Source organism: Microtus oregoni, unplaced genomic scaffold (genome assembly GCF_018167655.1).
Source record: "Microtus oregoni isolate MIOR12 unplaced genomic scaffold, Mior012 000017F_ref0000208, whole genome shotgun sequence".
In the NCBI taxonomy this organism is placed as follows: Eukaryota; Metazoa; Chordata; class Mammalia; order Rodentia; family Cricetidae; genus Microtus; species Microtus oregoni.
The window spans coordinates 6,046,729-6,071,774 of NW_024543076.1; the positions used below are offsets into that span (position 1 = coordinate 6,046,729).

General features: G+C 51.8%; 3 protein-coding genes across 5 annotated transcripts; all 3 read left to right on the plus strand.

The window, feature by feature from the left end:
- Positions 1-2,362: 2,362 nt before the first annotated feature.
- Positions 2,363-8,444, plus strand: Arid3c (AT-rich interaction domain 3C). 3 transcript variants are annotated; one of them, XM_041667881.1, is made up of 7 exons: positions 2,363-2,671; positions 4,370-4,442; positions 6,098-6,281; positions 6,415-6,704; positions 7,222-7,404; positions 7,617-7,706; positions 8,134-8,444. In XM_041667881.1, the coding sequence occupies exons 1-7, from the start codon at positions 2,363-2,365 to the stop codon at positions 8,232-8,234; spliced, it is 1,230 nt and encodes a 409-aa protein (XP_041523815.1). In that variant the 3' UTR covers positions 8,235-8,444. The 3 variants fall into 3 exon arrangements, with proteins under 3 accessions (XP_041523815.1, XP_041523816.1, XP_041523817.1); XM_041667882.1 differs by lacking the exon at positions 7,617-7,706; XM_041667883.1 differs by lacking the exon at positions 7,222-7,404.
- An 896-nt stretch (positions 8,445-9,340) lies between these two features.
- Dctn3 (dynactin subunit 3) lies at positions 9,341-17,475 on the plus strand. The gene is made up of 7 exons (XM_041667787.1): positions 9,341-9,486; positions 11,045-11,129; positions 11,925-12,011; positions 14,970-15,053; positions 15,982-16,040; positions 16,934-16,993; positions 17,161-17,475. Exons 1-7 carry the CDS (start codon positions 9,391-9,393, stop codon positions 17,248-17,250), a joined length of 561 nt encoding a protein of 186 aa, XP_041523721.1. The 5' UTR covers positions 9,341-9,390; the 3' UTR covers positions 17,251-17,475.
- Positions 17,476-17,622: 147 nt separating this feature from the next.
- Rpp25l (ribonuclease P/MRP subunit p25 like) lies at positions 17,623-20,245 on the plus strand. Its single transcript, XM_041667788.1, has 2 exons — positions 17,623-18,802; positions 19,446-20,245. Exon 2 carries the CDS (start codon positions 19,486-19,488, stop codon positions 19,975-19,977), a length of 492 nt encoding a protein of 163 aa, XP_041523722.1. The 5' UTR covers positions 17,623-18,802; positions 19,446-19,485; the 3' UTR covers positions 19,978-20,245.
- The last annotated feature ends 4,801 nt before the right edge of the window (positions 20,246-25,046 follow it).

The window sequence follows — 25,046 nt, forward strand, 5'->3', positions numbered from 1 at the left end:
ACTTGGTGCTACAATAGGAGCTGGATTTCAAACAAGGTGGACGGTAGAGGCAGGCAATCATGGGTGGCACCAGAATGGCGGGTCTGGGGCTAGGGCAAGCTGAGACTAAGAGGAGGTAGCCAACTGGAGGAGACTGAGGAAGGAGGAAGGTCATGACAGATTCCAGCCATGTAGGCTTGTCTGTCCTGAGGCATATGTGCTCCACTGAGTGTGAAGTCTGAGGATAGGGTTTGGTGAAGTGACATAGCCATTCAGCTGTCGTCCCTACAGACATTTGCTGCTCACCCAGCTTGTGGCGATCTCATGCCTTGGCAGGTAGGTCTCTTTGGCCACAAAAAGCAGCTCAGAGTATATGAGGGTTCCTTGAGAGGACTAGGTTCAGACAGGCTGCTCAGAGGAGAAACTGTGATCTGCCAGTCAGGACTCCCCAATCAGAGAACTAGAGGGGTAGGATAGGCCCAGGGCAGTTGGCTCAAGGGGTCTGGGCACACAGATTTGGAAGTCAGGGACACCTGAGTGGAGAATGTGTGTGAAGATGGGCAAACTGCTGATCGCTGGTATAAACAATGAGAAGTCAAGAGTCATTATACTCTTCTCTCTTCCATGCATGCTTGGAAATCCTTAGGAGAATGTCGAATGAGGTTTTTAAAAAGAGATGTGTCTATGCCTGTATATCTCCTATGGAGTGTATATTCTAGTGTGGGTGTGCAGGCAACCCAGAGACCTCTGAGTGTGTAAGGGCACAGACATAGGGCCACTGGCCTGTGCATACCTGTATACAAACTGGCACACTCTTGCACTTGGCGATGACACGTGAGCAAGGCGCGAGGCGAAGCTCTGTTCTGGCCAGGCTTTCCACATTCACCCCAACATCCTGCAGAGTGATTTCGTGTGATCACAGTTTGCCCAGGCCCTTGACCCTCTGGTGACCTTTAAACGGAATGTGTAAGATTGGGCCTGAACTTGTGACAAGATGTGTTAATGTGTGACGGAGGGCACTGATTGTGGATTTGGGGGGACACTTGTGAGGCTGGGCGGGGCTATGGGTCGGAGTTTATTAGCTGTGGACTCCTCACTCTCCCATGCGTGATTTCCCCATAGCTCTCCGGCGCCCCCTCCCTTGAGTCTGGCTGTAAGGAAGGTGGGAGACACCTGTTGGGGGGCTAAGAGGGGCTGAGCCCACCCTGGCCTGCCCCGCTGAGCCCTCCCGCCAGCGCCCGCCCTGCTGGACTTGGGTCCCGCCCCCGGGAACGCAGGCAGCCGAGCGACCGCCAGTAAACGCACCGCGATCAGAAGAGCGCAAGGCGGCTGGAGCGCACAGCGGGGGACCCTGCGCAGGAAACCCAGAAAGACAGGAGCCGCCCGAAAGGCGGTGGGGCAGAGGGGCCGCCGTGGAGACACCGGGGGCTTCGGGCGGTGCCAGGCAGGTGAGTGTAGCTGCAGAGCGACCAGAGCCCGAGATTCAGGCGCAGTGACCCGCGACCTCATGCCCGTCTGGTACTGTCCCTGTCCCAGACCCAGCCACTGCTGCCCTCTTTCTGTACCTCTTCGATTCTTGATTCTCATCTTTTACCTTTCTATCCCGTTTTTCCGTCAGTGTCCTCTATTTTCTGACTCTTTCTAGTCTTTTCTCTCTCCTTTTGCGTCGGTCTTCCCGCGTCTCTCTCAACCCATCTTACTGTCTCTTTTCAGCTCTCTGTCTCTCTCCCTCTTTCTTAGGTATCTTCTCTCTCTCTCTCTCTCTCTCTCTCTCTCTCTCTCTCTCTCTCTGTGTGTGTGTGTGTGTGTGTGTGTCTTTCTCTCTTTCTCTCTGTCTGTCTCTCCCTCCCTCCTTCCCTCCCTCCCTCCCTCCTTCCCTCCCTCCCTTCCTCCCTCCCTCTAACCCTCCCTTTCCTCCTTGGTTCTCCTCAGCCTCTGTCTCCCCACCGATCTCTCCTCAAGTCTCTGTCTTCGTATCTCCCTGTCATTGTGTCTGTGTGTACGTGTGTGTGCCTGTGTGTGTGTGTGTGTGTGCGCGCGCGTCCCATCTCTCTGCACCACTCTTCCTTGGTTCCTGTTACTCTTTCCAATTTGCATGGCCTCTTCCTATTCTCAGTCTCTGACCATGTCTGACTCCCTAGATCTGGTCTCTTGTCCCTTTGCTCCCTCTATCCCTCTGTCTCTATTCAATTGGATCTATTTGCCCTTTCCTTAGAGCTCCATGTATGCCCCTGAATCCATGCGCATCTACCCTTTTGTCGTAGGGTGTGGGTGCAGCGAGGCCCAGTACTCATAATTCCCTTCCCCACAGACGGCCCTTTCCTCAGGGCCCCGCCTGGTACCAGGAACACCCCCAGCAGGGGGACTGCGCCTGGAAGCTGTAATGGAGGCCCTGCAGAGGCAGCAGGCAGCTCGGCTGGCCCAAGGGGTGGGGCCTTTGGCCCCTCCACGCCTACCGCTTCCACAGCCTCCTCTGCTTAGCGCCCAGACCCTACAGGCTGAGGGGGCTTTAGGAGTGGTTAGGGCTGACGAAGAGGAGGACGCTGAAGAAGATGAGGAGGGAGAGGCACCCTTAGCAGAAGAGGAGGCAGCGGAGGAGAACCATCCAGAAGCTCGGTGTCCCAACTCACCTTCCTACCAGCCCCCTGGACTCCAACCACATGAGTGGACCTATGAGGAACAGTTCAAGCAGGTAGGAATCCTTTCTCCATCACTGCCAGGCTGTCTCTCCTTCCTCCCCACTGACAAAAGCGGTTCACACATCCCTACCAGCCTCTGCAGGATGTAAAACTGAGACCCAGAGAGCGAGAAGACTGGAGGATAGTGATGAGTCAGGAGAGACACCCATGGAAACATGGGGAAAGTGCACAGAATTCATTAAGAGGTATAGGAGATCCCAGAAACATGGGAACTGACCCTTGGAGGCCATTGATGAGTCTGAAATGGAGGCAGAGTGAGTGTGAGGGCCTTTGAGGGAGGGAGACCTGGAGTCTGAGGAACCCACGGCAACACAACCCTAGCTGCCCTTTCATAACAAATGGCAAGGACCAGAGAGAGAGTCTCACACTGTCCACTGTCTTTGGACGGAGGATAGAGGTTTCTTCTCCTTTTCGCAGGCTGGTATACCCGCCCTCTTTCCTGCCACACTTCTTTGCCATCCAGTTTTCCCCCCTAGCCTAAATTCCCGGGTGTCAGCTCCCAGCTTGTGCTGGTCATTTCAGCTGCAGTGTATCGGAGGCCCCTGTGCAGAATGGGCACTACAGGTCTCTATGTACATGACCTTTTCTGAACCCTTCCGGTGTTATTCTAGGGACAGTAGGCCAGGCTGTCACCATCGTTACTCAGGGCTGTGGTTTCCAGGTGTGCCGTTCTCATGGTGTTACTCATAGGGGGTTGGTTTGGGGTATTTTCTAGTGCTGGTGTTCTGTGGCATTAGCGTAAAACCGTGAGTGTCACTCAGGACCTTGTTACCTTGGAGATTTCTAGTGGCTGTTTCTTTAGGGCTTTGTTCTGGGCTTATGACTGAGGAAGTGTGGGTGTCATTGTAGGTACCCATGTGAGACTTAGAACTCTGGGTCATGTGTGTGGTCCAAAGCTATGTCTCTGGGGTTTGATACTTATGGGAGGGTTTTACTTGGAGAGTTGTTATTGGGGGATGCAATGTTACTGTCTTTGCTACTCACAGAGGCTGAGACACTGTTTCTCTGGACCAATGACTCCATTACTCCAGAACTGTTCGTTTTAGACTTGGGAGGTGATGTTGGAGGTGGTGGTGACCAGTAGATTCTTTATATTCTGACATCTTAGATTCCGTGTGTCATGTAGCCAGTGCCTGTATGATAACTTCTATGGTAGACACAGTAACCACCTCTGGAAGGGGATCAGACAAGATGGCGTCTATATGGATCTTCCCTTCCTGCCTGAACTCACCCTAGTTTGTATCCTGGCCCACAAGGATATACATGATGTCCTTATACAGATGAAGAGGAATGAATAAATACTTCAGATACTCATCAGTCTTCTGGGTGTGGTGCTTAGCCCCAGCCTGGCTTCCGTCCTGAGACTCCAAATATCCATCCTCAGGATGGTCGAGACTCTGTCCTGAAGAGCAGACCGAGCCACTGAAGTGTCTTCCTGTTCCCTCCCCACCCCCATATTTGTCAGATGCAAGGTTTGAGCCACCTAGGGTACCACTAGCTAGGACAGGTCTCTCGAATATATTAGATTCAGGCACCCTGCCTGCACCTGGGAGTGGGTCTGAGGCCAGAGAGTTCACATTCAGGTTCCATTCACCCTTTCACCAAGAACTCTTGTCCAGGGTACCACCTGAGTTGGGGTTCCAGGAGGGAGGGGCCAGTGGATGTGGAGAATGACCTTGGTCCTTCCTCAGCTGTATGAACTCGATGCGGACCCCAAGAGGAAGGAATTTCTGGATGACCTGTTTAGCTTCATGCAGAAGAGAGGTGAGTAAAGTGTTGGGGGGCACCCTGGAAGATCTCAAGGCGTAGTCCCCAGGTGAGGTCCTCCCTGCAGAGCCCTGAGGTTGGTGGTACCTGTCCTTTGGGCTCTCGATAGCATCCTTAACCTCTGACCCTGCCTCCCTTCTCCACCAGGGATTAATTAGTGCCCAGCCCATAGGCAGGTTAATGAGTGTGAGATCAATTAGGAAGGGGTGGGGGGAGAGCTGGTTGGGACTGACTTGAGAGAGGAGGGTCCCAGTACTTAGGACCAACCAGAATCCTTGGTTGTATACAGTAAACCCTCCCCAGCCTTCTCTACTCCATTTCCCTTAGCCAGGGCACTTCCTACCTGTTCTGCAGCAGGAAGGACTAGGATTAGACTGAAGGAAGGCTTTCCTGAAGGATGGCCTGAGGCCGTATGAATTGGGCAACAGAGAAGGAATTGCTCTCCAGAAAACCTCAGTGTTGAAAGAACACAGAAGGGGTTCAGGAGGGATAAGGGTGGGCAGCAGTCCATCACTTCCGCCTCTCCCCAGATTCATGGGACTGAACACTGACTCATTATCTCTCTCTCCAAAGCTAATTAACTCACTCAGAAAGCAGCCTGATAAGCCGCTAATTAACTGTCCGCACTGCCCCCCTCCAGTACATCTTCTGGCCCAAGTCTCCCCAGTCCCCAGTCCAGCACTCAGCAACATTTTCTGGTCCCTTCCTTCCTAAGAGCCCCGTGTGAGGACCCCAGGCTTTCTTGCTCCCCAAGGACACTTGGTCGTGGTAGTCTTAGTGTTCCCTCTCTGCACCCTTCGGGGGACCTTCTCTCCTGGTAACGGAGTGGTATGGTCTGACCGCCGCTGCCCACACTCCAAGCCCTGCCTCCCTCTGCTCGGCTGCAGGGGGAGGAGGTCTCGCGGGGCCGATAATTTCCCCCCATTAATCAGGCCGCAGCTAATTGTTCGGGTCCAAAGGCGCTGGTGGAAGGGGCCAGGGATCGGTAAGGAATTAACTGGGGCCCATCGCTCAGCTCAGACAGGCCCCTTTGTCAGGACCGGCTGGCGGGGGTGGCTAGGCTGAGGAGGTGGCTGGCCCAGGCAGGAGCTGATTCTCCTGCATCTGCTGTCCCCTGGCTTACTGCAGCCTCCCAGGGTTGCTGCTTTGAGGAATATAGCTCTTGAGCACAGACGGAAGTTCTTCCTACAGTCTGCCCAGCAGACTGAACTAGTTTTCAGGCCGAATCTGTCAGTCTGGTAGATTCGAATGGCTTTTCATGTTTCTACATATTTAGAAAACAGACTTAAAAGAGGTAAAACATTTTCAGGCTGTGAGATTCTAATTTCAGAGCCTGTGAATAAAAGTTTCATTGGAGCACAACCATGCCCCTCCTCTTAGATATCGTCTAAGGCTGTTCTCGGGATACAGCTGCAGAGTTAGGTGTCTGTGACAGGTACCCTTTGGCCCACAAAGTCTAACCATTTACCTTCGGGCCCTTTGAGGACAACTGAGCTGATTTCTTGTCTTAGTTTCCTGTTCTTCCTCCTACTTCAGTCCTTTCGGTTGCTGTATCCTTACCCAAGCCTCATGGAGATGATCTTCAGTCCCCAGAGATGACCTCAGACGAGGCCTAATCTTGGTGTCCTGACTTTCTACTCACTTCACACCAGGGACGCCAGTGAATCGGGTGCCCATCATGGCCAAACAAGTGTTGGACCTGTATGCGTTGTTTCGCCTAGTGACAGCCAAGGGTGGCCTGGTAGAAGTCATCAACAGAAAAGTGTGGAGAGAGGTCACACGCGGCCTCAGTTTGCCAACCACCATCACCTCTGCCGCCTTCACACTACGCACCCAGTGAGGACAGCAGAGGGCATGGGCCCTGGGGCAAAACAAGAGGGGCTGGGTGGGGCGGAGGAGTGAAGAGCGGGGCGAGGGAGGAACGATCCGTCCGGGTCCAACCTCCCACCGCCCATCCGTCCGCCCTTAGGTACATGAAGTATTTGTACCCATATGAGTGCGAGACGCGGGCACTCAGTTCCCCAGGGGAGCTCCAGGCTGCCATAGACAGCAATCGCCGTGAGGGCCGTCGCCAGGCTTACACCGCAGTCCCGCTCTTCAGCTTAGCAGGACAAACACCTCGGGGAGCTCCTGGCCCCGCCTCGGGTCATGGCCCCGCCCCGGCCGCGATCCCGAGCTGCCCCGGTCCTGCCAAGGGTTCTGCTACAGGCTTGCCTGCCCACGCGTGCGCTAAACTGAGCCCGAGCCCTGTAAAGAAAGGTGCGAGGGGAGGGGGCGGAGTTTGGGAAATGGCGTCTCTGAGATCTATGAAAGCACTGAAACACAGGGAATATCAAAATATAGGTACTCGGGTGTGAGAAGCGTTGCCATATGAGAGCAGCAAGATCTGATGGGGCTAGGTTTTGGAATCTCTAAGTTAGTGATCCCGAGCCTTGAGGTCAAGAAAGTCGTGAGAAACGTGGGGTCTGAAGCTCAAGAGAAGGTTCTTCATGGCAGCTTTATTTCACAGCTGTCCACATGGGGTCCCATTTGGATGTAGTTTGCTACCCCTGTAACTTGGATTATTTAAGGACAAAGAGCAAGGAGAGCTTGCACATTCTCTGACATAAACCAGCCTAGACCACTATGCTGGCCCTTATTCTCCGCATCTTCAGAACCTCTGGATGGGAGGAGCGACTTAACCTGTTTATTGGTCCCAGGCCTAGAGGAGAATCAGATACAAACACAGGTAGCTTGGGCCAAAGGAGCCTAGTGACTTGTTCTCCCCTCCCCCCAGAAGAGACTGGGATTCCACCCCCTCGTCCAGCACTACCTGTGGGCTTGGCCTTCGAGGCTGCACGGGAGAAGCTGGCCCCAGAAGAGCCTCCAGAGAAGAAGGCTGTGCTGATGGGCTCCGTGGACCCACCACGACTGGGGGCACCCCCCAGTTTTCTGCCTCGTGGCAAAGTTCCTCTAAGGGGTGAGGAAGGGCTTGTTAGTGAAGGGTTTGGGGCTTGTGTACTGAGGGAAGATAGACTTCACTTGATGGATGTTGGAGGTGGTACAGACAGATCCTCCTATAGACAGCCACATTGTTATGGTAAGGGATTCAAGTGAAATGGGGGCTATCCATAGGAATAAGTGCAAAATCTCACTCCCCAAAATGTGACTCCCCTGCCTTCTTCTGGACAGAAGAACGATTGGATGGGCCCCTCAATCTGGCAGGCAGTGGCATCAGCAGTATCAACATGGCGCTAGAGATCAATGGGGTGGTCTACACTGGTATGGGTACTATAGGCTGTCTACACTGGCATGAAGTTGGGGTTTAGACTGGCATGGGGATTTTAGATTTTCTCTACTAGCATGAGGTTCAAGGGTATCTGAACATGCATGGGGGTTCAGAGAATTGTTCCACTAAAATGGGCTAGAGAGAATGTCTGCATGGCATGGGGTCCCAGCATGGTCTCTGCAGCATGGTGGCCATGGGATGTCGGCTTTGTCATGGGTCTCTGCGTTAGTATTTATTGTTTATCCACTTACGGGTATCAACATTGACGTAGAAGCTTCTCACTGGCCAGAGGGACTTGTCCTCGGTAGTGTGTGGCAAGGGATGTTGTGGTTCTCTAAGAATCCAGACACCTTTTTGGTTTTGGGTCCCACCCTCTCCTGTTTATGTTTGCATTTTACTCTCTCTTCGCCCCTTTGTCAGGTATCCTCTTTGCTCGCCGCCAGCCTGTGCCAGCTTCCTTGGGGCCAACCAATCCTGCACCTCCACCCTCCACAGGACCCCCCTCCAGCACCTTGCCCTGAAAGCAGCTACTGAGAGCTACGAGTCCCAGTATCACTGCATGGGAGAGAAGGTACTCTCCCATCTTGATTCTTTCAGGCTATGATGCCCACTCTGGGATCCAGTCCTGGGAGATGACAGCATGCCACCTCCACACCAAAGGGATGTCTTAGTATGTTCCATCTACCTCATTTTAAAAGGATGACACCACCCCCTAGCTGATTTCAGCAGCATCTACCAAAGAGTTCTTCCCCCAGTAACCCCTCTCGTCTCCTCATGTGAGCCCTATCCATCTATGGTACCCCACCTCTTTGAGTCAACTCTGCGCCTTTTCAGGGGGCAGGTAAAGGATTGGATTTAAATGTGAAGGTGTCCCTTTGGGTCGCATCTGGAAAATAAAGTTGTACTTCCTCCATCTCTCATGCCTCCTCTTCGTACTTGGGTCTGGGAGGTGAACGGTACACAGGCTGCATTGAGCTGTCCAAATGGAAGGGCAAATGGCAGAGTCCGGTGAGAATAGAAGGGCACTTTTTAAAAAATAAAACAGACTTTCGCTGTGTTGTCTCCCGACCGGTCTTGAGTCCACTGTGTGGAACAGGCTGGCGTCAAACTTGAAGCGATCCCCCTGCTTTCTCTCCTAGTAACACCACACAGAACACCGACTCAGATCGGACTGGTGTATGTCCTGACGATGAGAGGCTTAGGTGCAATTCACTTGAGCCTTAAAAGATTCCAAAAATGTATGGTGTCTCACCCGGGAAGCTGCCTTCTGACCAGTATTAGTGTGTGGCAAGGGATGTGTAGAGTTCTCTAAAAATCCAGCCACTTCTGCTCACGTTTTTTGTTGCGGGTGGGTATGAACCTGTCCTGGAATAATGGGTGTATTTATACGCGCACCCTCAGGGAATGGGGTGGAAAAGACTCTGTATCCTGGAATTAGAACACTAAAAGTCTTGACAACTAGGCCCTGGAAACCAGGATAAGGCCGAGACCCAGAACGTTACCTAGGTAACCAGATTGCTTTGACAGCTGTCTGGTTACTTCCGACATCCAAAGCCTAAACGGTGACGTCAGTTCCTTCAAGGAGCAACGGTGCTCTAGGATTGGCCAGACTTCTTCTTTGGGCGGACGTCCCACCCTCTGGCTGTTTCGGGCCGCTGAGGCCCGGCTGCAGAAGTGATGGCGGCTTTGACCGATGTGCAGCGGCTGCAGTCCCGAGTGGAGGAGCTGGAGCGCTGGGTGTACGGGCCGGGCGGGACCCGGGGCTCCAGGAAGGTGAGCGGTCCGGTCCAATGATCCGTTTCTGGGGCAGGACAGGAGCGGGCCAGTGGTCCTGCCCTCGGGACGGATGCAGCCACTTCTGTTCCGTCGTCCGCAGCCCAGCCTTTGAAATAACAAAGATCCGGGACCTCCTGGAACGAATCGGACCCTCGGGATCCGTTCTCGAGGGGATTGGGATGAGCGGGGGTGAGGGACGGATACTTAAGCCTGTTTGAGATGGGCTCAGTGAGAACTTTTACTAAAACTCCACCCTTGCTCTCACAGGCGCTCGAAGGAGATTAGACAAATTCAAAAACTGATTAATGGGAGTTTCAGTAAGAGCTGAAGGCCGTAATGGAGTGTGGTTCTGGGACCCTGAGAAGTTAATTGCACGGGGACGAGAGCCATACAGGCTGAGCACAGATGGATGAAGAAGCCTCCAGGGTTCAGAACTGAGATCTGAGTAGGCCCAGATAAGGGAGGTTAGGAACTGAGTGCTGGGTGTTCAGATGTGGGCGAACATAGTGTCTGAATTTTGACAAAAAGCTTAGGTACCCTTAAATCCCTTTTTATGATGGGGAAGTCATTTATTGGAGAACGTCTGGTAGTGTCAGGGATGCTTTGGAGCTAAGTACATCAAAGGTCTATGTGCTTTTTGTGCAAACATCACCAGCAGATTGTGTTCCAACTTGAGAACCAGCTTTTCAAAGCACTCTATCCTTTGGCATCTATGACCCTCCTGATTTTCCTTTTCCTCTTGTCTCTGGCTTCTACTGTCAGTGTTGTGTGTGTCCTCGTGTATTTGTTCCTTTAGTATTAGTATTCCTCACCTTCTGCAAAAACAAAAACCTTGACAACTCATCTACCTCCTCAGCCTCCCCCCCAGCTGACCACTTACTGTTGGAATATTGTACTTTTGAGCCCTCCGCAGGCCCCTTTGCTTCCATAGGTCCAGTTGCCCCTCTCACGCCGTCATGTCTCCAGTGTGTATCTCTGTGCTCACGATTTAGCTAAGCTTATTTGCAATGCAAGATTTAGACCACTTGGGATAGAATGTTTATTAAAACATTTATCATATGTTCCTTGCTTAATATTGCTTATGTTGTTTGTAATTTTATATTTGATATCTGTTCCTATTGAATATAGTTTTGTATTGGGTTTGGATCGCTCTTGTTTAGACAAACGGGGGGGGGGGGGGGAATGAAGGAGAAAACCTTGTTAGCCAATTATCTTTAAGAGGTGGATCTAAGTTAAGGCGTGGCTTCCAGGACTGAGGGAGAACTGCAATCACTCCCCAGGGGCTCTCTGAGTGATTCCCATGGGACACAGCGGAACTTGGATTTCTTGTTTCCTGTTCTGTGAGTTTTTCCTCTTATAATAAATAAAAAATATAATTGTTTTATCCCTTAGCTAGCCTGTTTATTTCTACAGAGGTTGGCCTCTAATTCACAGAGATCTGCCTGCCTCTGCCTCCGGAGTGTTGGGATTATAAAAGCATGACCCACGACATCCGGGTTCTTGTAAATCTTAATTCAAGTGTCTAACTTTGGAATTAACCTCCACTTCCTTTCAGGTGGCTGACGGTCTGGTCAAGGTGCAGGTGGCTTTAGGGAACATTGCCAGCAAGAGGGAGAGGGTGAAGATTCTCTACAAAAAGAGTAAGTACTTCTGTTAGGCGTCCAGTCGCTCTGCCTCCCTGCCCTTCAGCCCGTCTGTCACTAGAACAGCCCCTCGAGAACGGAAGGCACGTGACTGCTGATGTGGTAGGCTGGGGCGTGCTTTCTTAGGGAGAATGCCAGGCCTATGCCCGGTGTCCAGGGTTGGCAGCTGGAAGTAAGCTCTTCCACAGAGCTCTCCCCGGTGGAGAAGGGGGACAGGGTGCGGCATTTCTCTAGGCACTGTTGGTTCAACCAACATTTTAAATGATTGTAGCTGGTAATTTTTTCAGTAACTCGGAATTAGACAAAATGCTAGCTTGTCTTGTGGCACTGAGGAGAAGGGTACCCTGGTGAAGACTAGGTCAGCGGGAATCTGGGGGGAGGGGTGCGGTAGAGCGGTGGCAGTTTTTTTGGTTTTGGCCCCAAAGCATGAGGTCAGCCCGCAGATGGTGATGCTAGGTGATTTGGGGAGTAGGGGACCCAGTGGGTGTGCTCATCTGGCACTGTGTGGCCAGCTCATAATTCAGGGATCTCCCCAAGGATTAGCCCTTCCCAAACGTAAATATTTTTAACATTTATGTGGTGTGTGTGTGTGTGCGTGTGGTTAGAGGACAACCTGTGGGAGTCAGTTTTCCTTTCACCATGTAGGTTCCAGGGATCAAACTCAGATCACCAGACTTGGCAGAAATTACCTATACCTGTTCAACTATTTTGCCAGTCTCTAAATTTCCTTTATAAACTAAAGTCCCGTTTCTGTTTTGTTTTTTTTTTTTTTCTTTCCTGAAACTTTGCTAGTTGAAGACCTGATCAAATACCTGGATCCTGAATACATCGATCGCATTGCCATGCCTGATGCTTCAAAGTTGCAGTTCATTTTAGCAGGTGATGCTAGACTCTGTGCACAGGCACCTGAGGGTATTAGATGTAGTTCATCTTAGCAGGTGATGCTAGACTCTGTGCACAGGGACCTGGGGGTATTAGGTGCAGTTCATCTTAACAGGTGATGCTAGACTCCATGTGAACAGGCACCTGAGGGTATCAGCTGTGGAGGAGCCTGCAGTGATGGCATCCCTCTTCCATGCTACCATACAAATAGCCTGCCAGCTACCTTCTTTAGCCTGTCCTGGAACTAGCTCTTGTAGACCAGGCTGGCCTCCCAACTCACAGAGATCCGCCTGCCTCTGTCTCCCAAGTGTTGGGATTAAAGGCATGTGCACCACTACCACCTGGCTCAAACTACCTTCTATTTATTTATTTATTTATTTATTTATTTATTTATTTTATATACAACATTCTACCTCCATGTATGTCCACACACACGCCAGAGGAGGGTGCCAGATCTCATTACAGATGGTTGTGAGCCACCATGTGGTTGCTGGGAATTGAACTCAGGACGTCTGGAAGAGTAGCCGGTGTTCTTAACCACTGAGCCATCTCTCCAGCCCTCCAACTACCTTCTTGAACGCAGGCCTTGCTCTGGGCTAAGGCCTATGGTGATCCTGTGAGTTTGTAGTCAATGCTGGGCGTAGTGTCACCTCTGGGCCTGCAGTACTACTTCAGTGTCCTCTCAAAGGCCCGTCATAAAGGACTTTCTCCTTTATGATCTTCCTCACTGCCCACTGGCAGAGGCTCTTCCTGGGAGGAGTGGGCAAGAGAGTATTGTCACTCAGGAGAAGCGAGACTATCTCATCTTTTGTTCTTTACGGTCTGCATCCTTCCTTTCTGTTCGTGAAGTCATAAGTTCATAGGCAATGGCTTAGTGCTCAGGCCCCCTTCATATCCTCAAGAGTGCCTCCCTGTGGGCAGTCTGCTGCTCGGGTTGGACCAGGTGCCGTTCTCTGACTCCCTCCTTTGATCATTTCCCTTCGCTCTTGGCAGGAAGCTGTCTCGGCTCTGGTAGTGTTTAGTATGCAGGTCACACACTGATTCTCTTGGCAAGAACTTTGCCCTTAACTGTCTGCAACAATGCCAACAACATGCCGAATGACACTGTGGCGTGCTTTGCCATGATAACACAGGACATTCGTTTTTGAACAATACCTATTCCTTGATGTCGACAATATTACCTTTATAGAGTTACCTATATGTGGCCAAAGGAACAACTTCTTAGTAGGTGGTTGATTTTTTTTCTTCCTTTCTTCTTTAAGTTTTTGTATTGTTTTGTTTTTTTGGGGGGCAGTTTCGAGGTAGGGTTTTGGAGCCTGTCCTGGAACTCACTCTGTAGACCACGCTGGCCTCAAACTCACAAAGATCCACCTGTCTCTGTCTTCCAAATGCTGGGATAAAAGACGCATGACACTACTGCCTGGCAAGATTTATTATTTTTTAATCATGTATTGGTGTGTGTCTAAGTATAGGTGTGTGCACTTGAGCGCCGGTGCCCATGGAGGCCAAAGGCTTCATATCTCCCTAGAGCTGGAGTTACAAGTAGTTGTGAGCTGCCTGACATGGGTGCTGGAAACTAACTCAGGTCTCTGGAAGAGCAGGCGCTCTTAACTGCTGAGTCTCCTCTCCAACCCCTCTGCTGATTTTCTAGAAGGTCTAGAGAACATACAGCCGGTTCCTTTCCTCTTTCTCCTTCTGTTTGCTATTTTAGCAAATTATGGAAGAGGGTGGCTCTCCCCGAAAGAGCAGCATCTTCCCTGGGAGAAGTCTCTGGGACTTCAGTCGGTCATTCTACAGGGAGAGTTTTCTGAGCACCTGTATCGTTCATTCACCTAGCTGGGCACAGTGGGCATGTGACTAGATTCCTTCATACTTGGGAGACTGAGGCAGGAGGATTACGAGTTCAAGGCTACCCGAGTCAGCGTAGCATGATCCTGTCTCAAAAAACGATAAGGAAGAGAAAGCAATATAAAGGGAAACAAAACATTTACTGCTCATACACTGTGACCCAGGCTTTATTCTGAGCACGAGATATGGATGGTGAAATCAGAAAGTCTATGTCCTCGTGAGCACAAGCAGGGGTCCTTGTCCCTGCTTTGGGAACCTGAGAGATGATGGCTGTATATACACTCAGGACCGGAGGGAGGAGGGGCAGCTCCTGCTGAGGGGGCTGTCAGAGGGCTCCTAGATCCAGTACCATGGCTCAGACCCCCAGTTCCAGGAGTCTTCCCGCTTCCCCACCGCTTCTTGTGCCCTGCCTTGAGAAGTGGGCATCCACAGACATGTGGACAATGGCAGTTTCCTCCGTCACCTTCTTTTCCTTTCTGAACGCTATCCCATCTTCACAAGCTTTTCCATCATGTCACAGGCCTGCTTATGAGCCCCAGTGTCGGCTTCTCCTTGCTAGGATAAGATCCTCACACTTTAGCCTTTCAGTCTGCCTCCCTGCCTTCCCGGCCAGCTCCGTGAATTCTCTTCTCTGATGGCCGGGTATGCTTTCCCCCAGTCGTTTGTACATGACAGCCTCACTCTCGAGCTCCTTCTGCTCTACGGAAGAACCCAGATCCTGCCTCTCTCTGCCCTGGCCTCCCCCAGTCCATCTCAGTTCTGAGGGCCCATGAGCAGAGCTTGCCCGACACGGTCTGCTGCGTGTCTCCTCTTTCAGATCTTTCCTGGAGCCCTTACTAAGTGGTCAGTAGGAGCTTGGAGAAGAAGGATCTGGGTTGAAACTTGGGGGCGGGGATTTGTAGAATCTGAGATGCTCTTAGGCTCAGGATGGGTCAGGCAGGGGCACCCAGGAAAGGCCGGGCGGGATAGGAATGAACACCCAGGGGAGGGGACCAGTGGGCACAGTTGCTGCTCAGAGCTTTGGGGCCCAGCCTTGCGCCCACTGGGGCAGGGCTATAGCAACGCCCATGCTCGCCTCACCGCTGATGTCTTTTCTGTGTCCCGCAGAGGAACAGTTCATCCTTTCCCAGGTGGCACTCCTGGAACAAGTGGACGCCTTGATGCCTATGCTGGACAGCGCGTCTATCAAAGGTACCCCTCTGGGGCTGCAGCTCCATTCTCGTGCTTGGGGAAGTGGTTGGTGGGGCCGAGGCTTCCCTGTGTGAATGCGGAATCTGCTCCTTATCATTTCCCTACCCTGTGTATAGCTGCCTCCTGACTATGGTTAAAATCCGCCAGTAAGAGCCTAGGTCCAGGGCCTCAGGCAGTTTGGGCCTTGGACACCAGCACAGGCTCCAGCAGTCCCAACTCCGGAGATTCCGTCTGCTTTCTACCCCTAAGCATCTCCTTCAGGGTGCTGCAGAGCCCAGGTCTTATTGTCAGGGCTCCTGCCGGCTGTGTGAATGTTTTCTGCTTGCTTTGCTAAGAGAGTTCTGGGCCTGGGCTTTGACAAGCAAGCAGCAGCTTTAATTGAATCCAGATATCCATCTTGTCTGTCTCTAGAGGTATTTCTCTCAGCTCCCTTTCCCTGTCCTGATCAGCTACCCGCTCGAGTATCTGACAGCCTAAAGCTGCAGGCGTAACATGGTGGCCAAGGTTCTTGGTGTCAGAGCCCAAGGGGCCAGTGTAGGGACCTGGTATCATTCCCAGCCTACCTAAGTTCCTTATCCCTTAGGCCAGGAAGCTCTAGCCCTGCTGGGCTGAGAGCAAAAGGAGCAGGCCCTATAACAGGTAAAGCTCTCTCTACGCGGCCCTGCCCTAAGGAAGCAATACTGAGGGCTTTATGCATCTGCCTTCCGGGTACCTGTTCTCCCCTTACCCCCACCCCGTGGGTCCTGGAGTGAGGCTGGGGTGGGCAGGGAGCCCCGCCATCACCTCCAGCTTACAGGGGTCGATGAAGCCTGGCGTTTGTTTAGCTTCTCTACTCAATACTCTAATCCTGCCGACGACCTAATAGACTATCGAGCAGTCCCGGGGGAGGGCACAGGCATCACTGGGCAGCGTGCGTTGTGTTTTACAGCCGTTCCCGAGCATGCTGCCCGCCTGCAGCGCTTGGCCCAGATCCACATCCAGCAGCAGGTATGGAACGAGAGGGGACCGGAAGGGAAGGTGGAGACGGCGTCACCATGTCTGCTGACACCGGGGAGGCTCCTAGACCCTTGTGTGGTCAGCGGAGGAAATGTGGGAGAGGGGAAGGACTGGCTTAGGGCCATCTCCAGGTCTCTTGCCTTCCACAGTAGAGGATGAGGTTGAGAGGAACCAAATAATCCCTGGGAATTTGTTTCTGACTATGGGTGAAATATCTCTCAAGTTCAGAGACTTTTTAGAAATAGGGACAAAGAGGCTGGAGAGATGGCTTGGCCCTTAGGGTTACTTGCTCTTGCCAAGGGTCTGGGTTCAGTTCTATACACCCACCTGGCCCCTAAAAACCAATCTCTGTGTAGCTCCAATCCCAGAGGATCTGACGCCCTCTTCTGGTCTTTTTGGGTATAGCCTGTACATGCTACACACATACAGGCAAAACACCCAAACACATAAAATAAAAACAAATAAATTCTTAAAAAAACATAGGGACAAGCCGGGCGGTGGTGGCGCACGCCTTTAATCCCAGCACTCGGGAGGCAGAGGCAGGCGGATCTCTGTGAGTTCGAGACCAGCCTGGTCTACAGAGCTAGTTCCAGGACAGGCTCCAAAGCCACAGAGAAACCCTGTCTCGAAAAACCAAAAAAAAAAAAAAAAAAAAAAAAAAAACATAGGGACAGAAGAGGAGGGGATGTTAATGTGTGGAAACCTTGGGCTGCTGTCTAGGGCACAAGGCCTAGGACCGAAAGTACCTGTTTGCAGTTTGCTCCTTTTCCTCTGGGTTCTCTAAGCATCGTCCTCTCTAGGTTTGGAGGGAATGATGAGGCAGGCAGTTCAGTGTGAGATGGGACTTTGTTCTACTCCTTTCTGAGCCATCCTTTGGCCCACAGGACCAGTGTGTGGACATCACCGAGGAGTCCAAGGCTCTGCTGGAGGAGTATAACAAGACTGTATCTTTCGTGCTTGTGGGCCTAGTGGGTGTTCTCTCCCAGCCTGTTTCTGCTACCCCTAAGCTCTCCTCCCATTCTGTCCTCTCCTTCCCCCACCCCTCTGGGCATATGCACAGTCTCTCTGCTTCCTCATTCAGACCCCCGTTATCACCTTGACTCAGGAGCAGACAATGCTTCTCTCCAAGCAGTTCGTGCAGTGGGATGAACTGCTCTGCCAGCTCGAGGCTGCCAAGCAAGTGAAGCCAGCAGAAGAGTGACAGTGGCTGGCCAGGCCAGACCAGGAAAGGTGGCAGCTCCAGGGTCCTGTGACAGCCAGCCTGTCTTTATGAGGCAGAGGCAGCTTTGTATTTATCCAACGCAAAGACGTCCCGTGTGTGCTTGACTGGGGCCCAGCGTTCAGAGACCAGATTACCTTAGCGTTGTGGTTTGCGCGCCCCATCTGTGTATTTATTCCACCGACAATAAACCGACCCCTGAAGGAGTGTGTTGGCTTGCCATCTAGGATGGGCGTGGCTGTGAGAACGGAGTGGTGACAGGGAGAGCTGTCAACCCCCATCAGGGTGGGCTGGGGAACTGTATTGGTTGGTCTAGCTTGCTGAGAGATGTAGAACGCTCATCTGATTGATACCGTGGGGCATTGTATATTTATTTATCTCACATTTGCCAACTGCCCTCTAAGTACCAGATCCCATGGCAGGTAACGAGGGCACAGGTAGGATCACCTAATCTGTGTATAGGGTTTGGGGAAAGACCAGGGAAAGTGGCAGGCTTACCAGGTGGGCCCACCTCCCTGGATGGTCATGGAGGAAAAAGCAGGTACGTTTAGAGCAAGGCAGCATGGCTTTGTGACTACCAAATATCAGTAGCCAGAAGAGGAGCCCAAAGGTTTGGATGTAGTAAATTTCAGAATCTGGGGGAGGGAAGGTGGAGCAGGGACTATGGATAGGAAAGCCGCGCTCCACCAAGTGTATGCTGCCCTCTTGTGGTCCGAGGGACCGCCTCGGCTTCTTCAACTGCCTGTAGACCACGCAACCCGAGTGTTGCTAGCAGGCAAAATGCGGCGTGTCCAAAATAATCGGAAACTAGCAATCATCCTCAACTATTCCAACCAAATAGTTGCCGGCTCTTCCCCAAAATTTCCTAAATTTTAATTTTAACCAAATTAAAAGTTAATTTCTTCTCAATTCTTCTTGCCATTTCGGTGATTAATCAGCATATCGCTGGACAAATATCGGAGAGCCTATTTTACTCTAGATACTGTACTAGGCTCTGTGGGCCCCCGGGGCCGAAGCGCTATGATGCAGGCCCTTCCCAGGGTCACCACTACCGGATCCTCCCAGCCTATACGCCAATCTTCTGCGGGCAATGAGTTGTGCACAAGCTAAGGCTTAGTCCCTACTGAAGATCGCCAGGGTTGCCCAGTGTCCCAGGAGTTCAGAACTCCGTAACTAAGGGTCTCTCCTTAGTTTGTATCCACCAATGCTTCACCTTCACTGATATGGTGTGTCAACGGTGACGCGCGCCATCCATCATTTAAGGGCACAAATCCGCGTTCTTCAGGCGCAGGACTCCTCCGATAGGTGTTCCTCTCCCGGGCATCACCTCTGCAGGCGCTGGCGTGCTCCGGCATCACCGCGCGCAACGCAGGAGGCTGGCGAGGTGCGGGTACCAGCTCAGCTGAGCCGCACGGCCTCCCGGGTTCTCCTCAGGCCCCGCCCCCTGCGTGCGCGGCCCCGAGGCCCCGCGCGCTCCCGGTCCGCGCGCCATCTTGATTACACCGGGAGGTTCGAGCGTGGACTGGCCACAGTGGTAAGAGCCAAATTCCAGGGGCTGGGGACTCAGACGTGGGGAAAAGGGATATCTGCTGCCTGGGACAGCGACCCACGACCGGGGAGCTCGCCGGACCGCCCACGATTGGTCCGAGCAGTCCTCCGTGCGAGCGCCCACTCTCGAGTTCCCGGATGGCCTGGCTCCAGCCCTCCAACCCTCGTAATCTAGGGATGAGGTCTGCTCGGCCCGGCCGAGAGCCCGGAGGGGTCGGGTCTTTCCTTCGGGAGTCCTTTGTGCGAGTTTGTGGCTGTGCCCCAGACAGCCTGGTGCCAAGAGACTTGTTCCTGTTCCCTGAAGGCACAGCGAGGGACCCTTGTCCCAGTCCTCAGAAGCCTAGTGAGGCTCTTGTTCTTAGAGTTGTGGATGAGGGGTCCGGGACTTAGCCCAGAAGAGTTTGAGATGATGAAGCATGGCCCAATCCCAGATAGCTTGGGTTGGGGGGGGGGGGGATTTGGGTCTGTCGGTGTCTGAGACTCGTGCAAGGACTTAGAGAAGGCTCTAGGGGTAACTCTTGGCCCCAGCCTTGAGAAGCTAGGGTGAGGGGTAGATCCCATGTCCTGAACGGAGTGATGGAGGACGCACCTGGTCATATTCCTATCTCTCATTTGGTCCTCTCTCCCAGTGCACAGCAAAGAGAAGTTCCCCAAGACCACCGGAGCGGAATGGAACATTACCGGAGGGCTGGCTCTGTCGAGCTGCCGGCATCCTCCCCGATACCCCAGCTACCTCCCGACACCCTGGAAATGCGAGTCCGAGATGGAAGCAAAATCCGAAATCTGCTCGGACTGGCGCTGGGTCGGCTGGAGGGGGGAAGCACAAGGCACGTGGTGTTCTCAGGCTCCGGCCGGGCTGCGGGAAAGGCCGTCAGCTGTGCGGAGATTGTTAAACGGCGGGTTCCCGGCCTGCACCAACTCACCAAGCTTCGCTTCCTGCAGACTGAGGACAGCTGGGTCCCAACCTCACCAGACACGGGCCTAGACCCGCTTACAGTTCGACGCCATGTGCCGGCAGTGTGGGTGCTGCTCAGTCGGGACCCCTTGGACCCCAGTGAATGTGGCTACCAACCTCCGGGAGCACCCCCCGGCCTGGGCTCCATACCTAGTTCCAGCTGTGGTCCCAGACCCCGAAGAAGGGCTCGGGACACCCGGTCCTGAAGACCGGCTGGACCTAACTGGACTCTAAACCTGATATCTGTGCCTTCTCTCGGAAGCACTTGTGTGACATACCAGCAAGGCTTGCGACCACTGAAGTCCCGCCTCCCTTCCTCTGGAATGTGGGGTGCACTGCTGTGAAGAAGGGCGGGTGGTGGGGTCAGCGCTGAATTAAAGACTGCTTGAGGAGGAATTCTGTCTCCATCTGCAGTATGTCTCTCTTGCCGTTTGGACATCGGTCCAGGCAAGGGAAATAAAGATTGTGCCCATATGTCTGGCCTGCTCTGTGTACGTGGGATTGAAGGAGTGTGAGGCCCACCTTTCCCCGGAACTCCTGAGATGGAGGCAGAAAGGCTAGCTAGAGGCTGGTGCTAGGTGGATCTGGTATCAATACATTGCAGGCAGTAACCTGGATGGCTTTTTGCCACCTGCTTTAAGCTGGTTTGGGACTCGGCCAGGTCAGGCATTTCTCCCATCTGTGACATATGCTTTAGTATAGTGGGGTCATGAACTTAGGCTTTGCCTGTCACGATCTTAATCCTGGCTCTCCCACTCACAAGTTACTGCTTTGTGGTTTCGGATAAAGTTACTTACTGGGCCTTAGTGTTCTTGTCTGCAAAATGGGGGTATAGGGATGCTTACCTCATTAGGGTTCTTTTTTCTTAATAATTTATTTAAATTTATTTTATGTGCATTGATGTGAAGGTATCAGATCACAGAGAGTTGTGAGCTGCCTTGTAGGTGCTAGGAATTGAATAAAAAACAAAACAATTATTTCATTTTATGCACATTGGTGTGATGGTGTCAGATCCCCTGGAACTGAGTTACAGACAGATGTGAGCTGCCATGTGGGTGTGGGGGATGTTTGAACCCAGGGCCTCTGGAAAGGCAGCCAGTGCTCTCAACCGCTGAGCCCCTCATTAGCATTCTTATAAAAAGGCATACATATTGGACACTTAGGTGTCATCTGAGCACCTGGTGCTATATAAATGTCATAAGTGACTTAAGTTTGCAAACATGCTATTCTCTTATCTTAAAAGTAGACCTTTAATCCCAGCACGCCTTTAATCCCAGCACTTGATGGCAGAGGCAGGTGAATCTCTGAGTTCGAGGCCAGCCTGATCTACAAGAGCTAGTTCCAGGACAGGCTTCAAAGCTACAGAGAAACCCTGTCCCTCTTCCCCCACAAAAGTGGGTTGGAGAGATGGCTCAGAGGTTAAGAGCACTGACTGTTCTTCCAGAGGTCGAGTTCAATTCCCAGCAACCATCCATAATGAGATCTGGCGCCCTCTTCTGGCAGAACACTATACACAATAAATTTAAAGAAGAAGGCCTCAGTCTCATCTTTCTCTGGGTAGCGCGCTGGCCTTTCTTCCCATTGCTGTTTCTTCTGCCTCACTTTGACCTTAGGTTCAGATTTACCGCAGGCATCCGAAGAGAGAGATTGGCTGGCTCCAGGTCATAGAGTGGGATCATAAGCAGCAGAGGTCTCGAGAACTGATCAGCTTCACTAACTGAATCAAGGTTTTCTCCAGTGTGTCTGGTAACCTAGATGTCCAATTATGAACAAGTAGAACTGGAGCTCTTCCGGGTTCATGTAACAGGACCCGGTGAGGCGACAGTTTGGGGCAGTTTTTCTCAGTCTATGGATTTCAAGGAGGGATGAGTGACCATAAGACCATCAGACTTGGACTTTAAACACTCCATCCTCTTCAATAGGCTGTCCCTCGGTGAGAAGAGGGCACTAGGGAAGGGGCAGGCCATGATAATGGGCCATTGGAGAGGTGAAATCTCAGTAGCTACACTCTCAGGCCCTTTAAATACAGAGGGTCCTGAACCATCTGACAACTGCTGAAGACAGTCAAAGCTGCTGCTGTACTGCCAACCACTGCTCAACCTTAGCTAAATTCAAGCCTTCGGCTCCTCAGCTTCCTCCTCCTGCTCTCTGTGACCGTGTGTGTGTGTGTGTGTGTGTGTGTGTGTGTGCGTGTGCGCGTGTGTGTGTGTGTGCGTGAGTGCGTGTGTGCGTGCGTCCGTGCGTGTCAGTGTCACCATGTTCTGCTCTGATTATCTTCAGTTGTGTATATTTTGCTATCTGCAGTTTCTCCAGAATTTTGATCATTTTTGACCTAGCCTCCCACCCTGATCACTACTTTGGCGTGTTGAAGAGATCACATGTAATAAAATAGAACTTAGCTGCGAGCTCTGGAGGTCAGGAAGGGAATCCCAATTGCTGTTTAATCAGAAATCATCAGAGAGGCCGGGCGGTGGTGGCGCACGCCTTTAATCCCAGCACTCGGGAGGCAGAGGCAGGCGGATCTCTGTGAGTTCGAGGCCAGCCTGGTCTACAAGAGCTAGTTCCAGGTCAGGAACCAAAAGCTACGGAGAAACCCTGTCTCGAAAAATCAAAAAAAAAAAAAAAAAAAAAAAAAAAAGAAAAAGAAATCATCAGAGAGGTCCAGAAAGGTTGGAGAGGGAAACACCTGTGGTTAGAAGCCCTTAGGAGGAGAGGTGCTAGAGTGCTTCCCCTAACCTTTGGCCCCTAGAGAGTCTGCCTGACTCTGACATCTTCAGGAAATGGAACCAGAGATGAGGCCTGGGGAGTGTGCTCAACCTTAGGAGAAAACCTGAGCATTGTATGTGACTCCACTCCCGATTCCTCCTTAACCCACTGATTTGTGACACTTGCTTCCATAATGCCTTACAAAAGCTTTCCCTTGGGACAGAAGGGGAGGTGGGGAGGTGAAGTGGGCCCAGGGGGTTTGCTCTGCTCTGCTGGAGGACCCAAGTTCAATTCCCAGTGCTTCATGGCACCTTACAGCCAGCTTTAACTATATACCCGTAAGATCCGGTGCCCTGTTCTGGTGTGCAGATGTACGAGCAGACAAGACAGCCACAACCATAAGTAAGGAAAACAAAGCCAAAAAGCACTTGTTCAGTTCCTAGGATCCACAAGTCAGCTCACAACTGCAACTCCCATCCCAGGACATCTGCTGCCCTCTCCTGACCTCAGCAGGCACCAGGCACCTGTGATTCACATACCGGCCGGAGCAGGGGTCAGTGAGATGGCTCAGAGGATGGACTCTCTTGTTTACCATCCATCCTAACCTGATTTCAATCCCAGAACTCATGTGGAGGAGAAAGACTGACTCCCATAGGTTGTTCTCCAGGCTCATCCACATGCACACACGGGCAAGCAAGCTTGCAGATGGTGTGGAGATGACGGTGGGGATGGGAGAGCTCAGAAGTCCTTTCTTCGTGAGGCAGGAGGGTTTCCACGGATGGGAAGGAAGCCTGAAATCGTTACAAGAGAGAGAGATGGCACGGTTCTGCGAGGCTCTAAACCCAGTGTGGGCTGATGACCCTGAGCTTGGAGTGTCAGTGGCAGGATGTGGGCTCCAGTAGCATCCGAGAGACAGGCGAGGGTGCCCCGTTTTCTACAGAGAGCGACACAGGAGCCAGTGAAGGACCAATAGTAACTGAGTAGGGCCAGGTGCCCATGCTGAGTGGGAAGGAAAGCTAAAAGAGCACAGGCTTCTGTCACCCAGAATCCCTGAGCGGTCTGGAGTGGGCGAGGTGGAATACCACAGCCATGGAAAGTGCAGCTGTATAACAAAGTGACATCTCACAGTTCAAAGGGCTTTTCTATTTATTATATATTTATTTATTGGGTAGGCATGGATGAGCCGTGGCTCACAGAGGTCAGAGGTCAACTTGCCAGAGTCATTTCTCTCCTCCCATCAAGTGGGGCCTGGGAATCAAACTCAGGTCTCGGAGTTAGCAGCAAGTACTTTCCCAGGGCGCAGTCGTACCAACCCTGCTCCCTTTATGTCGTGCATTTTTTATTTTTTTTCCTTTTAAATATAATTTCCTTCTTTAAAATAGTATTATGGGGGGGGGGCTGGAGAGATGGCTCAGTGGTTAAGAGCACTGGTTGCTCTTCCAGAGGTCCTGAGTTCAATTCCCAGCAACCACATGGTGGCTCACAACCATCTGTAATGAGATCTGGCGACCTCTTCTGGCATGCGGGCATACATGGAGGCAGAATGTTGTATACATAATAAATAAAATCTTTAAAAAAAAAATAGTATTGTGGGGACCTGAGCGCTGGCTGCTCTTTCGGAGGACCCTGACTTGATTCCTAGAAACCACATGGTGGTTCACAACCATCGGTAACTCTAGTGCTAGGGGGTCTGACGCCCCCTTCTGGCCGCCTCAAGCTCCAGTCTTGTACGTGGTGCACTGATATAAAACACCAGTCATGTATGTGGTGCGCTGATACAAAGCTCCAGTCATGTATTGGTACGCTGATAAAAAGGCAAGAAAAAAAAAAAGGCCATACACATAATTTTTTTTTAAAAAAGTAAAGCATAAATGAAGTAAAATAGAACTTTTGTTTATTGTCTGCTGCTTAGAGTGTGAGTCTAGTGGGCAGATGTCTGCTTCATTTGCTGAGGTCACCTAGGAACCTCAAACGTGATTTGCACACAATAGTTGTGCAATAATCATCCCATGAAGGGGTAAATGTTGAGCCCCCAAGTGTGAGGACACACCTAGCTCTGACTCCGTCACACCCTGTTCCCTTGGCCCTCCTTCCCAGATGAGAGGACGAGATCCAGATTTATTCATGGACTAGCCTCAGGGACCCTTGCCTGCCGTCTTTGTCCTTTGGTTTGGTTCTTGTCCTCTGGGTTGAGCATTCCGATGCCCCGCCTCCTCCAAACATGATTATATTTATTTTCCTCTGATCTTTGTTTCAGAAATCCTCCCTTACTAAATTCAAGACTGTTCAAAATCAAGACTTGGGAGTCCAAACCCTAGCACTTGGAAAGCTGAAGCAGGAGGATTGCCATCTGAGGCCATCTTGGGTAACACAGTCATTGCCAGAGACGATGTCCCAAAATACCCGGAGAACTTCTATCTATGGCCACAAGGTGGCAGCATTCACAAAGGGATAGTCCAGCTAGCCTTTGTAAATGTACTTTGCTAGAAGCCCCCAAATAGAAGCAAAACAATCTAGGCTTGAAAATCGGTCCTTGAGTGACATCTCAACTGTTCAAAAAGACAGTTAA